Consider the following 16,840-nt stretch of genomic DNA (forward strand, 5'->3'; position numbering starts at 1 on the left):
TGTAAAAATTCTGGCTTTAACTATTAGGGGATGGAAAGTAGAGATGTGATTTTCAATGTCACGGTAAAGCCTCGTACACACGACCGAGTTTCTCGCCCGTCGAGTTCCTCGGTCGTGTGTACAAGGCTTTATTGACTTTCCAAGGCTAGTCACAGGGCCTCTTATCGTCTGGGCCAATGCATCTCATAGACTCTGTAAACATAATCCCAAATTTTACAGGTACCTTTTACGCTCTGAGGCTAGCCATATGCTTGGAAACACGATCGGAATTTCCAAAGGAAAAAGTCAGATGGAATTTTTTCATCGGATATTCCGACCGTGTGTTGTGCCCTATCTGAGTTTTCCCATCGGAAATTCTGACGGACTGACGCCTTAGTGTTGTACGTCACTGCATTTTGGATGGTCGGAATTTGGTGTGACAGTGTGTATGCAAGACACCTTGAATGGAATTCCGTCAGAAAAATTCGTCGGAGTTTATCCCAATGGAAATTCCGATCGTGTGTACGGGGCATTATACATCCTGATCTTTAGCAGTCCAAGCATCACTATGCATAATCAGTATATATGAGAATGACACATAAGTAATGAGCACTCAGGAAAGAAACATTTCAGAGTACAATTAAAGAATATCTAAACCCAAAACCAAAAATGTTATGTATTGCAGCTTCTCAGTAATTAAATGTGATGGCTTCTTAATTAGATTCCTTTTTCAGCAAGTACAGAAAATATCTGTTGACTTAGCCAGAAATGCATGTCCTTGTTACTTCATGTGAGCTGAAAATACAGAAAAATATCCTTATCTTTGTTGTGTAAATTACTAGTCCTATCAATTCACCACGAAGAAGAGAAGAACAAAGACGGGCATCTCTGTTAACCATGTGACAAGCATGTCCTGTTTCATAGACATAGTGGAAAACAGACTGCAGCCAAGAATAGGCAGGAAGTGTGGTGAACAGGTGAAAATAAAGGGGGAAAAGACAGAAAAAAATGAATGTAACCACATAAAAGGAATCTGCAATATTGAAAAAAAATGGGGGGGGGGGGTGTTAGATATGCTTTAAGGATTATTCCCTCATCAGAAGAAGTAGGTCTGTGAAAACATGGAGACATGTTTAGGTCAACGAGTGCCTCAATGGTCAGTCCGCTCCTGGGGTTGACTGACTCTTTAATCTCTTTCCTCAAAATCAGCCATTTCTATAACAGCAACATATGAAATCACTAATTAAATATGAGTTAGAGAAGCTTTTTTTTTTTTTTATCTGCAGTATTAGGAGTACAGCAATAATTGTGTGACCTTTTGCCGATGTTACAAATTCTCAGCATGAATGTACCGTAGTAAATGCCACTGCCACTGCCCTGAACTAAACAATGTTCTGTAACTGAGATGATCAGTTGGTGATCAACCGGATGAACCTGAACAGAAAGTGGTTCACAACAGGGGTCCAAACTATTGTTATGGACCATTGCTATTCGGTATTGCTCATTACTCTATTACAGTTTTAAAGGGCAGGCTCTGTTAGTCTAAATATTTAAACAGGAAAATCGTATTTAGCAGATTACTGAGATAACAGTTTTGTTGTTAAGATTTATAATATATATTTTGCTAAGCCGTAGTAACTCACGTTTGGTGAAGACTGCAGATTATGAACAGTTACTTTACTCTGAATATATTAGAACATACTGCATGTAGCACTTTTCATTTAGATAGTAATTTAGCAGTCACAAACTTTACACACTACAATATCTGGAACATAATTCCTAAAAAAATATGTTAATAATAAGCAAGAAATAAAAAAATGGAATTGATATTGTAATGCTAACAGGTATACATAAATTATTCTAAGAAGAAATCCAGCTCAGTGATTGCACACATAGCTATCTCACTGTAGAACAATTGCTTTCTAGACTGGAACAAATCCAAACATGAACTTTTCTCTTAACCAAATAAATACTCATTATTGTAGACTGATAAAGACGGATATAATCAGAAATATGGGATGCATTCAATGTAAAGGCACATTCATGGTGTCATTCAGAATATGCTAGAAGATTTATTAGACAATGAGAAAGGACACTGACACAAAGCCATGACTTGGGCTTAGTTCACATATACTGTACACTAAGGGCCAGATTCACGTAGAAGTGCGGCGGCGTAACGTATCGTAGATACGTTACACCGCCGCAATTTTTCATCGCAAGTGCCTGATTCACAAAGCACTTGCAATGAAAACCTACGCTGGCGGCCTCCGGCTTAAGCCCACGTAATTCAAAGGGGCGTGTGCCATTTAAATTAGGCGCGCTCCCGCGCCGGACCTACTGCGCATGCTCCGTTCTGAAATTCCCGCCGTGCTTTGCGCGAACTGACGTCATTTTTTCGAACGGCGACGTGTGCAGCGTACTTCCGTATTCCCGGACGTCTTACGCAAACGACGTGAATTTTTACATTGCGACGCGGGAACGACGGCCATACTTTATACAGAGCATACGTGTGCTGTGTAAAGTTAGGGCACCCAAAACGACGACTAAATTTGCGACGGGAAACTAGACTAGCAGCGACGTAGCGAACGTGAAAAACCATCGTGGATCGCTGTAACTCCTAATTTGCATACCCGACGCTGGTTTACGACCAAACTCCCCCCAGCGGCGGCCGCGGTACTGCATCCTAAGATCCGACAGTGTAAAACAATTACGCCTGTCAGATCTTAGGGCTATCTATGCGTAACTGATTCTATGAATCAGTCGCATAGATACTCTGAGAGATACGACGGAGTATCTGAGATACTCCGTCGTATCTCCTTTGTGAATCTGGGCCTATATTACCAAAAGTCTTGGGATGCCTGCATTTATACGCACATGCACTTTAATGGCATCCCAGTCTTAGTCTGTAGGGTTCAATATTAACTTGGCCCACCCTTTACAAATTTAACAGCTTCAATTCTTCTGGGAAGGCTGTCCACAAGGTTTAGGAGTTTGTCTATGGGAATGTTTGACCATTCTTCCAGAAGCGCATTTGTGAGGTGCGGCACTGATGTTGGACCAGAAGGCCTGTCTCCGCTCAAATTCATCCCAAAGGTGTTCTATTGGGTTGAGGTCAAGACTCTATGCAGGCCAGTCAAGTTCCTCCACCCCAAACTCCCTCATCCATCTTTATGGACCTTGCTTTGAGCACTGGTCTAAATTAGACAATTAATTTTTGTCTGAATACAAATTTAGACAAAATTCTCACAGGTTCTCTATTATATTTGTGTCTGCTAATAATGATTTTTTTGTATTTTTAGTGAAAATCTTGTTTCGATATATTGGTGAGGGCCCCGCCAGGTAGACTGTACGGGGCCCCGTGATTTCTATCAGCAGCCCCGGCTGCGTTTGATGTTTTTTTTTTTTTTTTCAATTTTTTTTCAGTTTGTTTCTGCACACCAGCCGCCACTGCTTCTGTCCCAAAAAAGGCACATAAGGGGGGGGGGGGGATTTACTAAAACTGGTGAACCCAGAATCTGGTGAAGCTCTGCATAGTAACCAATCAGATTCCAGGCTTTATTGTCAAAGCATAATTGAACAAGCTCAAGTTAGAAGCTAATTGGTTACCATGCACAGCTGCACCAAATTCTGGGTGCATCCGTTTTAGTAACCACCCCCCCCCCTCCCCTCCCAAAGGTGTTTCCTAAGTTTCATCAGCATCAAGATGTTACAGCAATGCAGCAAGGTTATAGGAGTGTGTACATAGCACATGTCCTAACACAGTTTACTTAGACCTCCAGTACCCATGGACCAGAGTCCTAATAAGGAATAGATCCTCGGTATGGTCTTTGATATTATAAATAGTCTGCAACTATACTCACAGAAACATTGTTAAAGTGCTGACGTGATGAATCACTGATTTGGCAAGGAAAAAGTCTATAGTATATTACAACCTAGTGACTATTGTACTGCCTGGTAATGGATGTACCTTTCTGGCTGCGGCAAACAGTAGTTTATGCAGGATGGGAGTAGCAAGTGCACGGAGGGTGGAATTTCCTGTAAGGAAGAGATGTAATCATGAATCAAGAAGTGTTTTCACTAAAACAAATAATGTCACAACCAAGAAAAACACATCTTAAATGTTAAGAAGATAAAGTTATAGTAATATGGAATTAGAGGCTTAGGATTTATTATGTTTTCTGTCAAGCACTTCAGACAGGCTACACGGAAAACCAGAAAAACAGTCTCACAACGTACTTGAATTAAAATACAGTTCCAGTAAGAATTGCTAAATAGATGAGGTCACGTCACTTTTCCACTTAAATAAACTGTGTTCACGCTGCCTGTTATGCTCTATTGCAACATACAGTATAAAGGCAGTAGAGTATATGATATGATATGTGCGCCAATGCTGACCACTACTAGAGAAGAAGCCTAACTAGTGCATAATAAACGGAAAGCATAGCATATTTTCATACATAATATTGTGTAAAGTAAATATATTATAGCAGTGTTTATAGGGGGAGTGTTTTATTAAAGTGAAATTAAACTCTCTTGAACAACAATAACTATTTTAATTCTTATGCTGCCTAGCATTAGTCAATAGAATGTTAGTGTTGTGTAGCCTATTTGAATAAATAATTGAATGAGATAATATTGGAGACAATTCACTATGGTATATGGAAATATGGAATGTGGGATAAAACGAAAAAAAAAAAAAAATATTGGCAAATATCACTTGGTATAGGCATTTAATATTTTAGGAATGTAGAAAATAACAATCAGGAGAATTCTTCACTGGTCAGTAAGTCAAAAGAATGCAGTGTGAGACGGGAAATGCAATGTCAGGAATGTAAATAATTTGTTCCACTACGAGAGGGACATCATTCCATGAATGAAGACCCACTAAGAATGTTTTCACATTTTCACAATTCTTAAAGCGGAGTTCCGGCCACAATTTCACTTTTTAAATATAAATACCCCTGTAATACACAAGCTTAATGTATTCTAGTAAAGTTAGTCTGTAAACTAAGGTTCGTTTTGTTAGGTTGTTACAGCATTTAGACACTTTATAAAATAGAAATTGACTGGGGCCATCTTAAGTGTGGGCATCATGAAGCCAGACTGTATGACTTCCTGGATTTCAGCCTTGCAGATCTCGCACATGCAGTGTAAGGCCCCGTAAACACGACCAAAAATGTATGCTGAAACTGGTCCACGGACCAGTTTCAGCATACATGTTCGGTCGTGTGTAGGCGCGAGCGGGCCGAATTCCAGCAAACATTTGCCCGCCGGGCCTTTTCCCAGCAGACAAATATTCCTGGACGTGTTTTAAAACCGTCCGCTGGAATCCTGCCCGCTCGGACATGTACGGTCGTCAGTACAGACCTACCGTACATGTCCGAGCGCCCACCGTCCCTCGCATGCGTCGAATGACTTCGACGCATGCGTGGAAGCCTTTAAATGGCAGGCCCGCCCACGTCGCCGCGTCATCACCGCGTCATCGTCGCGACGACGCGGACACGCCCCGCGTATTGTTTACGCGCGGACTTCTGTACGATGGTTAGTACAACCATCGTACAGAAGCCCTCTGGCAGGCATGTACGGTGAAAACGGTCCGACGGACCGGTTTCATCGTACATGTTTGCCCGTGTGTACCGGGCCTAATAGGTTTCAGATCAGGTTTCAGCACCTGTACTGTCCAAGTCACATGATTCTTTGAGACTGGGGAGTGCACAGACTCCTGAAAAGTTACACCCACTACATTCCCAGGAGTCTGTGCGGTGTAGGTTAGGAAGCATTAAGCACCTAGGTGCAGGAAGTGGGAAGATTAACTATTCTGCCTAGCAACAACACTTTGAAGGCATCTAAAAAAAAAAAAAAAATTCTTAAAGGACTAATGACATTTTTTTAAACTACTGATGTAATGTTATATTTATGGGTGGAACTCCACTTTAATGATCTCATTCTGGTGCAGTGTTACAGCCTGCGATTGATTGAAATAAAACAACATAAAGATAAAGATTATACTATAATACAATATAATACTATATTAAGTTCTAAAAAATTGCAAAATAGAATACATTCACTAAATAAGACGTGTTTAAAGGAATTGAGACTACATGCAATATTTCAAACTTAGACCCATTTCACACTGAGGACGTATTGCAGGCGCTATAGCGTTAAAAATAGCGCTTGCAATCCGCCCTCAAACAGCTGCTCAATTGTCTCCACTGTGAAAGCCACTGGAGCGTTGCGCTAGCAGAACGGTAAAAAAAATCCTGCTTGCCGCATCTTTGGAGCGGTGAAGGAGCTGTGTGTTTACCGCTCCTTCCCGGCTCCTGCCCATTGAAATCAATGGGACAGTGCGGCTATACCACCCGCAATGCGCTGCTTCAGAAGAGGGGTGACAGAATGGATAAAAGTAGACCCTGCAGTCTATGAAAAGTCACACACGCAACAAGGTCAGAAAATAATGTCTAAGTAGACGTAAATCTCTGGTGTTAATCTTCCTTGACTCACCTAGCCTTCAAATCAAATCTAAAAGCTAGAGAAAAAAAACATTCTGCCAGTATTCTTATTCCTTCACCTGGGATTATGCAGACAGTTATAAAATGATCAAGTTACATTTTTTGTTGTGTTTGATAAAATCACTATAAAAAAAACGTAAAATTACATCTTTTGCCCTCCCATGATTACCTTCCACAGCAATATCCACATTTAGGTAGGCCACAGTTCGGGATCCTAAAACTTTTTCCATTTCCTGTGGAATGTAAAATACAGTTATTCTAATCCACTAGATACATAATAAATGTGACGAAAATACAATACAAAACAGGGACCAGTGTCTTTTAGCCCTGAGACCTCAGCCCTGGTAGCTGAGGGTTGTATTTCGCATGAACATGTACATTGTGGCACACTGTGTATGCACATTGGGATGCATTTCAAAATGAATGGTAGTACAAGCACCCTGTACCTAGAACATGCATTGCCCCTAATTAGTGGTAAAAAGCGAGGTTTGCCATGTGTTACCAAAACGCAAAGATGTGAATCTACACTGATAGCCAGATTCAGAGAGGTTTACGCCGGCGTATCAGTAGATACGCCGTCGTAACTCTGAATATGCGCTGTCGTACATTTAAGTGTATTCTCAAATTGAGATACACTTAAATGTAGTATCTTATCTGTCTAGTTCCGCCGGCCGATAGGGGTGTGAACGCTGATTTACGCCTAGAAGGCGGAAATCAGCGAGATACGCCTATTCACGAACGTACGCTTGCCTGTCGCAGTAAAGATACGCTGTTTACGTAAGGCGTTTTCAGGCGTAAAGTTATTCCACCAAAAAGCTGGCCTAGCCAATGTTAAGTATGGACATCGTTCCCTTGTCGAATTTTGAAAATTTTACGTCGTTTGCGTAAGTCGTCCGTGAATGGGGCTGGACGTAATTTACGTTCACGTCGAAACCAATAAGTCCTTGCGGCGTACTTTGGAGCAATGCACACTGGGATATGTCAACGGACGGCGCATGTGCCGTTTGTTAAAAACATCATTTACCTGGGGTCATGGTTTATTTACAATTTGAATTAGGCGCGCTTACGCCGGCCCATTTACGCTACGCCGCCGTAACTTAGGAGGCAAGTGCTTTGTGAATACAGCCTCTGACTTACAGCGGCGTAGCGTAAATACGATGAAACATACGCCGCCCTACGTGAATCCAGCTATGAGTGTTATTGCCTAATGATTGTATTAGCATCGACTGAGTTACTAAAAATGTGTTTCTGCAATTCTGTAGACCACATTACTGGCTCAGCGCCCATGTTAAAAATCATCAGAAAAGTGAGACCCACGTAAATCATTTATTGCCTCCAGTTTTATAAGTCAGATGCACAGAACTGTCACATAAGGCAGAGAAGCTGTGACTAGATTTCGGCTCTGTCTCCTTTGAGCTATTGGAGTGTTTTGAACAAAAAATTGGCACGGGGGCATGCTGCAGACAATGAGCAACAGACATTAGAGTGAATAGGAGGAAACTGCCCAATAAAATAAACAGAAGGAAATTAAACTGATAACCAGAGCCATTATAAAGCAATATATTTAACTGATATGGCAAAATATTATAATAATATGCTGTCCAGCAATGATGTATTGCCAGATAATGAGCAAAATGAAAACTGTTCCTTCAAAGGAACATCTACTACCTGACGAAATACCATTTTCTTTTGTGTTTATATGATGTTTTTGTGTCAGTTCAGGTAGCATGCAGCACCATGGTACTGGCTTCCGGAAAAAAAACAGCTGCAAATACACTGCATCCCTATCTCTCTCTTCTGTTTTCTGTATAGACAAGCGAGAGCCTTTGTTGGCAGGAGAAATAAAGGGGTCTCATCTGATCATGGAAAACCTATTGGTTGCTTTGGCAAACAAATCACCTTGCCTAAGAACTCAGGATCAAGCCGGCCACTTACAGTGCCTTGCAAAAGTATTCACTCCCCCCCCCCCCCCCTGGCTTTTTACCTATTTTGTTACATTACAGACTTTAGTTTAATGTTTTTTTAATCATATGTGATGGATCAGAACACAATAGTCTTCACATAGGACTGGAAAATGATCTCCTAAAGTTTAGGAGATTGTTAAAAACATGGCTATATATCCAGGCTTTCGGGATGACTTAAATATTATGTATTCTAATAGCTCTAAATTTTATATATTTAACTTTGTATGTTTTATATTTTCTTGTTCGCTGATTGTTATTGTTTTATTGTCACTTGTTTGGTCGATGTAGTTTTTGCCCCTTTTCTGTTCTGTTTTTATCCCGCCAGCGCATCGAGGCACGTGTGTAAGACTGCGCTGTTGTTTTATAAGCATTTTAATAAATAAATAAATAAGTAAAATTAGAAAATATATACATAAAACAATTTTTCAGAAATAAAACAATGATAATTGGCATGTGCGTATGTAGTCACCCCCTTTGTTATGAAGCCCATAAAAAGCTCTGGTGCAACCAATTACCTTCAGAAGTCACACAATTAGTGAAATGATGTCCACCTATGTGCAATCTAAGTGTCACATGATCTTTCATTACATATACACACCTTTTTGAAATGCCCCAGAGGCTGCAACACCTAAGCAAGAGGCACCATTAACCAAACACTGCCATGAAGACCAACGAACTCTCCAAACTCTCTAAACAAGTAAGGAACAATGTTGTTGAGAAGTACTAGTTAGGGTTACGTTATACAAAAAATATCCAAATCTTTGCTGATCCCTAGGAGCACCATCTAATCTATCATAACCAAATGGAAAAAACATGGCATTACAGGAAACCTGCCAAGAGACGGCCGCACACCAAAACTCAGGGACCGGGCAAAGAGAGGCAGCAGAGAGACCTAAGGTAACCCTGGAGGAGCTGCAGAGTTCCACAGCAGAGACTGGAGTATCTGTACATAGGACAACAATAAGCCGTACGCGCCATAGAGTTGGGCTTTTTGGTAGAGTAGCCAGAAAAAAAACATTACTTTCAGCAAAAAAACTAAATGGCACGTTTTGAGTTTGCGAAAAGGCATGTGGGAGACTCCCAAAATGTATGGAGGAAGGTGCTCTGGTCTGATGAAACAAAAATGTAACTTTTTGGCCATCAAAGAAAACGCTATGTCTGGCATATCACATCACCCAAAGAACACCATCCCCACAGGGAAACATGGTGGTATCAGCATCATGCTGTGGGATGTTTTTCAGCAGTCAGGACTGGGAAACTGGTCAGGGTTGAGGGAAAGATGGATGGTGCTAAATACAGGGATATTCTTGAGCAAAACCTGAAGCCTCCCCTAAGGCCCCATACACACGATAGAATCCATCCGCTGAAAAATCCCAGCGAATGGGTTTCAGCGGATAGATCCTATGGTGTGTACACTCCAGCGGATCTGTTTCCGCGGATATTTATTCCCTGGGATGGATTCCAGCAGGTCAAATATTTGCTGACATGCTAAACAAATCTATCTGCTGGAATCCATCCCAACGGATGGATCCGCTGGTCTGTATAGACTCACCCGATCCATCCGTCCGAAGGGATCCCCCGCATACGTCGAATAATGATTCGACGCATGCGTGGAATTCCTTATATGACAGCGTCGCGCACGTCGCCGCGTCATAATCGAGGCGACGGCGCGACACGTCATCGCCAGAGGATTTCGGCGCGGATTTCAATGCGATGGTGAGTACACTCCATCGCATAGAAATCCGCTGAAATCCTCGAGAGGATTTATCCGCGGAAACGGTCCGCTGGACCGTATTCGCGGATAAATCCTCTCGTGTGTATGGGGCCTTAGCTATATTTTAATGCCAAAGAGAGCAATTATATGTTTTCTTGCTGTATGTTTTGCACTGTGGAACACTTCCCCCTTCTACAGCTCTTAAAGACTCACACAAATATGTTATGCCCCATTCTGGATTTGTAGCACCCAACACTCACCCACTGCCATCTTCAATCTCACATTTGCACTAGCATGCCTTCATCTTTCACCCTGTGGGTTCTCCTCCACTGTATCTCCCAGCGGACACTTTTAAGTTCTGCATAGCTCTTTTCCTACATGTTCAGGAGTCCATTGAAATAAATTGAAATGGGATTGCAGATTGCACATACATAACTGGATGATATGATTTTTGCCAAATGACAAGTGGTCGGGCAATATAGCCAGCTGTATCTTGCTGAATTATGGACAGGTTAGTATTAGACTGAAATGGGAGAGCAGGGGGTGCTCTGATATAAGTGTAACTGCACCAAAGGTTTAGGAATGCCATCATAATGCAGAGAATCTCAGTGTCAGGATAAACAAAAAAAAGAATTAAAAATGTCAGCTGGGTATATCACATTTCTTTGAAAGATTAGGCCTTAAGAAAGCAAGAGTCTAAATTGGTCTTATTAGATTTTACCTATCATTCTTCCAGTGTAATGTCATTGCAATGTATTAGGTTACAGACAGATGAAAATTGCCCCATAATGGCAGGATATGTGTTTAAGGAAGATAGGACATCGTAATGTCGTCTATATATTTATAGAGGAGATGGAAAACTCTTCACTCACCACAATAAATTGACTGTATGTTATTAAGCCTTGAAGCCATTCTTACTGTTTCTCCGGTTGTGTGTGTGTGTGTGTATATATACAGTATATATATACACACACACTATATTACCAAAAGTATTGGGATGCCTGCCTTTACGCACACGTGAACTTTAATGTCATCCCAGTCTTATTCCATAGGGTTCAATATTGCGTTGGCCCACCCTTTGCAGCTATAACAGCTTCAACTCTTCTGGGGAGGCTGTCCACAAGGTTTAAGGTCGCGTACACACGGTCGAACATGTCCGCTGAAACTGGTCCGCAGACCAGTTTCCGCGGACATGTGCGATCGTGTGTAGGGCATGGCGGACAGTTTTCCAGCGGACAGGTTTCCAGCGGACAGGTTTCCAGCGGACAAAAGTTTCTTAGCAAGCTGAGAAACTTGTCCGCTGGAAACATGTCCGTCGGACATGTCCGATGGTTAGTACGACTCATCGGACATGTCCACTGGTTATGACGTATAACTAGCGGCCCAAAATCCTGCGCATGCGTCTAATTCATTCGACGCATGCGTGGAAGCATTGAACTTCCGTGTTAGAGAACGTCGGTGTCTTCTACGTCACCACGTTCTCTGTCCGCAGGGATTTTGGTCTGATGGTGTGTACACACATCAGACCAAAAGCTCCCAGCAGACATGTCCGATGAAAACGGTCCGCGGACCGTTTTCATCGGACATGTCTCCTCGTGTGTACGGGGCCTAAGAGTGTGTCTATGGGAATGTTTGACCATTCTTCCAGAAGTGCATTCGTGAGGTCAGGCCCTGATCTGGACAAGAAGGTCTGGCTCGCAGTCTCTGCTCTAATTCATCACAAAAGTGTTCTATCTGGTTAATGTCAGGACTCTGTGCAGGCCAGTCAAGTTCCTCCACCCCAAACTCGCTCATCCATGTCTTTATGGACCTTGCTTTATGCACTGGTGGAGGAAGGGGCCATCCCCAAACTTCCCACAAAGTTGGAACATGAAATTATCCAAAATGTCTTGGTATGCTTTCCCTGGGTCCAAGCCCAACCCCTAAAAAACAACTCCACGCCATAATCCCCCCTCCACCATATAATTCGGACCAGTGCACAAAGCAAGGTCCATAAAGACATGGATGAGTGAGTTTGGGCTGGAGGAACTTGACTGGCCTGCACAGAGTTTGGACCCTTGCAATCCATACATACAAAGAAACCAAAATAAATGAGTTCAGAATTTTGTATTGAGCATGTAACGGAACCCCAAATGGGACAGGGGTTAACGCCGTTTAAGATATTCCATTCCGAACCCAAGACAGCTATCGACACGCCACAACCTGGCGAACACGACTCGTAGGGATTCCCCCAGAAACGAGACACAGCTCTGTTTGAGGTTCAAAACAAAAAGAAACTCTTTAATCAGAAAATCAGGCTCTTTATATACAGTCAGTAACCAAAAATGAACAATGACTCAACTCCACCCACAACATGACACAAGGAGCTCAATACACATCTTTTTGGTAGACCTTCTGGCACCAGCTCTTGATCTAATTTACATGAGCTAATTAACGAATCATTTACCCAGACAAGGTGACTCAGAGATATGACCTTTCAAGATAGACACTTGCTATACAATACACATTCCTTTAGTAGACATGATTTACATGAGCTAATTAACTACAGCTGATAAGTCAGACATCTGACCTTTAGACTGTGTTAACTCACAATACACATCAATAGAACTTCACACAATCCATTAGCACAACACCATGAAAGGTTCTTAGGAGCCATACTAAGATTCATTTACATCACAGTAGCAGACGACATTAACACCTAGCAGTCTATGTTCCCACATTGAATGAGTCCCTCTTTCAATTAACCTGTTGAGTTCAGAATCAACAACCTGTAAATAGGTCTTACAGATTTGCTGGAATACATTGTGAACTACAGAGCCATGTTAAAGCAATCCAAGATATAATTTCTCAGTCATCCTATGCCCCTAGTGGACATAGGATGATTTTAGACATAAGAGTCATTGGTGACGCTGAAATAGGAGTATCTGATACTTTTCAAGAGCTTCTGGGTCCCACAGGCCATTCTGTACAGAGCAGAATTAAGTTTGGCTCTCCACAACAGTATAAGATTTAACAAAACCATGTAGTGCAAGGGTCTGCCTGATTGCATACAAATTGAAACTCTTAGACCTCGTACACATGGGCAAGAATTTTGTCAGGAAAAAAACGTGGGCAAGATTTTTGGAAAGAATCTCTTGATGCCTGAGTGTACACACAGACCTTTCAAAAGAACCGCGGTTCTCTTGAAAGGCAAGAATGAAGTGACGTCATGCGCTCGTCACATTCGATTCCGTCGCCGCCATCTTGCTTCACCCTACCTATGCCGTGGAAGCTACCGCGAATGCGTCAAAGTCATTTCGAGCATGGTTTCCACGGTGACAGGTAAGTATACACACTCTCGGGTTTCTCATTGGGAAACAGGCCGAAAGTAATCTCGACGAGAAAATAGAGAGCAGGTTCTCTATTTTTCTCGTCGAGATTCTGGCCAGATTTCCAGACGAGAAACCTAAAAGCCTCGTACACACGCTCGGTTTACTCGGCAGCTCTGCCAGCAGTTTTCTTGCTGTTTTTTGCAGAGAAAACCGAGCGTGTGTACAAGGCTTTAAGGGTTGACCTCATATTACTGGTATATGGTTTTGGTAAATCTGAAGACAGAAAGCTGCAGAAAATCTAATAGTGTGTATGGGGCTTAAGACTAAATTTTTCTGTTGGGGCCAGATCAGTATATATTAATGGCACTTTTTGAGGGATAGATTACTCACCTCTACCCATTCTGTTGATCCAATTAATCCATATTCCTCTGCTCCCCAACTGCAGAATAAGATGGATCTTCTTGGGCGCCAACCTGTCAATGCAGAAAAGACAATAAGGTCTATTAATAAAATAAAAAAATCACTGTGCAAATGCCTCAAGCATTCATACAGCTGTCTCAAATAATAACTGTATTGTGTCGCATATGTTTATTTCCTATGATCGCCAGCTTCATCTAGTGGGCCTGTAATGTGGCATTTTACTGATTGAGGTATTTCAAGAAAAGGTCAAATTATAGCCACTAGATGGAGTTGACGATCCTAGGAAATAAATATACACAATGGGCCGGATTCAGAAAAGAGATACGATGGCGTATCTCCTGATACGCCGTCGTATCTCTGAGTCCGGCCGTCGTATCTATGCGCCTGATTCATAGAATCAAGTTACGCATAGATTTCCCTAAGATCCGACAGGTGTAAGTGTCTTACACCGTCGTATCTTAGGCTGCAATTTCATCGTTTCAACGTCGTTTGCGTTCGGCTTTTTCCGGCGTATAGTTACCCCTGCCATATGAGGCATAGCTAATGTTAAGTATGGCCGTCATTCCCGCAACGAAATTTGAAATTTTTACGTCGTTTGCGTAAGTCGTTCGTGAATACGGCTGGACGTAATTTACATTCACGTCGAAAGCATGACGATTTGCCAACGTCATTTGGAGCATGCGTACTGGGATTCAGTCGCGGCCGGCGCATGCGCAGTTCGTTCGGCGCGGGGAGGTGCTTCATTTAAATGATACACGCCCCCTACCCGCCGAATTTGAATTCCGCCGGGTGATTTATGCTACGCCGCCTCAACTTTACAGGCACGTGCTTTGTGAATAAAGCACTTGCCTGAAAAACTTGCGGCGGCGTAACGTAAATGACATACGTTGCGCCAGCAGAAAGATCCGCTGATCTTTCTGAATCTGGCCCAGAGAGTTTTTTTTACTAAAGCTGGAGAGTGCAAAATCAGTCTCACTTCGGCAAATAAGCTAATAAGCTTCCAGGTTTTATTGCCAAAGCTTAATTGAAGAAGCTGAGGTTAGAAGCTGATTGGTTTCTATGCAGAAGTGAGACTGATTTTGCACGCTCCAGCTTTAGTAAATAACCCCCAATGTCACAATTGTTTTCAATGTCTGTGCGGATGCTTAAAGCCTTTTTTTTTATAATTAGACACCCAAGAGAAAAACAAATCATACATTTCATATATTTATGAAAATAATAATTGCCTATTTCTTGATTTCTGGCTGGATCAATTGGTATTTTTGCACATATCCAACATATATGACACTGTTCTTTTGATGCAACATTTAATAGATTAAAAGTAATAAATTAAGAGAAGTTCATTGTTAGGGTTTACTTACACTTTAAGTACTCCTGCTAAAAACATTTTTTACAATATTGAATTACATTAAGCTTATACTAATTGTGCATTTGAATATTATTTATAGGCCAGTAGAAAATGCCTATATTAAATCAGGAACAGTTGGTATCCTTCTTCAAACGAAAATGAATTTACTAAGATATAGATCCAAGTTTATGAATTTACCAGTTTTAAATGGCATATTCCTACACATTTGGCTCATCCCCTTAGCAGTACATGTTTAGATACTTGAGCAAACATGAATGTATGGTACATCCTTACTGGAGGATCCAAGACGAGCAAAACCACCACCTGGTGTTATTGTAAGCTGCTGGGTGAGAATGTCTACTACATTACAACGCAGAGAAAGAAGACTAACAGGATGCTGACACTGCCAGGATTTAGAAGACTGTCAAATATCTCCACTTAGCCTTTTAGCTTGTGTGAAGAGCTGAAATTGTTCTTTTAAAGCATTCCAAATCAGTACATCTGTTTCCCTCAGAGTTCATATTTAGGACTATAGGATTAAATGTAAAGATGTTGTTTTTGTAGAAGTTAAGGGTTAAGGGAGTCTTCCATTCTGTCGGTATTGGATGGATATGTACAAACATAGGGCCAGATTCTCAAAGGGCTTACGACGGCGCAACGCCATTTGCGCCGTTGTAAGTCCTAATCTGGCCCGGCGTATCTATGCAACTGATTCTTAGAATCAGTTACGCATAGATATCCATTAGATCTGACAGGTGTAAGGCTCTTACGCTGTCAGATCTTAGATGCAATTTTTTTTCCCGCCGCTAGGTGTCGCGGACGTCGTTTTCCCTGTCGTCTATGCAAATTAGCTATTTACGCGAGATTCCCGAACGTACGCGCGGTCGACGCAGTGAATTTATGACGTTTCCGTAGTATTTGCGACGCATAAAGTTGCCCCTGCTATATGAGGGGCAACCAATGTTAAGTATGGCTGTCGTTCCCACGTCGAAATTAAAAAATGTACGTCGTTTGCGTAAGTCGTCCGTGAATGGCGCTGGACACCATTTACGTTAACGTTAAAACCAATGACGTCCTTGCGACGTCATTTAGCGCAATGCACGTCGGGAAATTTTAGGGACGACGCATGCGATGTACGATCGGCGTGGGAACGCGCCTAATTTAAATGATCCACGCCCCCTACCTGGATCATTTGAATTAGGCGGGCTTGCGCGGGAGGATTTACGCTACGCCGCCGCAACTTTACAGGCAAGTGCTTTGTGAATCAAGCACTTGCCAGTAAAACTTGCGGCCGCGTATCGTAAACGAGATACGTTACGCCCGCACAGTTTTACTCCAATCTACGAGAATCTGGCCCATAGTCACCAAAGGCAGATTGCCTGGAGTATGATACTGTAAGCTTCCACTATTGCCTGTACCTTGCCTCATTCCCAAGTTCTCTCCCAATGAAGGGGTTAAAGAATGCTTCAAGTGGAGTTTCCATTTTTTTCTCATTATTGTGCTCATTAGACCTAAAAAGGTAAAAAAAAAAAAAAAATATATATTTTTTTTACTCATCTGGAAATGCCTGTTGCTATGCGGTCCCATGAAATCTG

General features: G+C 41.9%; 1 protein-coding gene across 1 annotated transcript in view; it reads right to left on the reverse strand.

Moving 5' to 3' along the window:
• Positions 1 to 16,840, reverse strand: part of LOC120920234 (putative N-acetylated-alpha-linked acidic dipeptidase) — a 111,696-nt gene that overhangs the window by 35,840 nt on the left and 59,016 nt on the right. The window contains exons 10-12 of the mRNA XM_040332193.1: positions 13,868 to 13,950; positions 6,658 to 6,721; positions 3,947 to 4,014 (exon numbers count right to left, since the gene is read on the reverse strand). Coding sequence (XP_040188127.1) covers positions 3,947 to 4,014; positions 6,658 to 6,721; positions 13,868 to 13,950 — 215 coding nt within the window. The remainder of the gene's footprint in view (positions 1 to 3,946; positions 4,015 to 6,657; positions 6,722 to 13,867; positions 13,951 to 16,840) is intronic.

The sequence above is a fragment of the Rana temporaria genome, chromosome 13 (assembly GCF_905171775.1).
Source record: "Rana temporaria chromosome 13, aRanTem1.1, whole genome shotgun sequence".
Classification (NCBI taxonomy): Eukaryota; Metazoa; Chordata; class Amphibia; order Anura; family Ranidae; genus Rana; species Rana temporaria.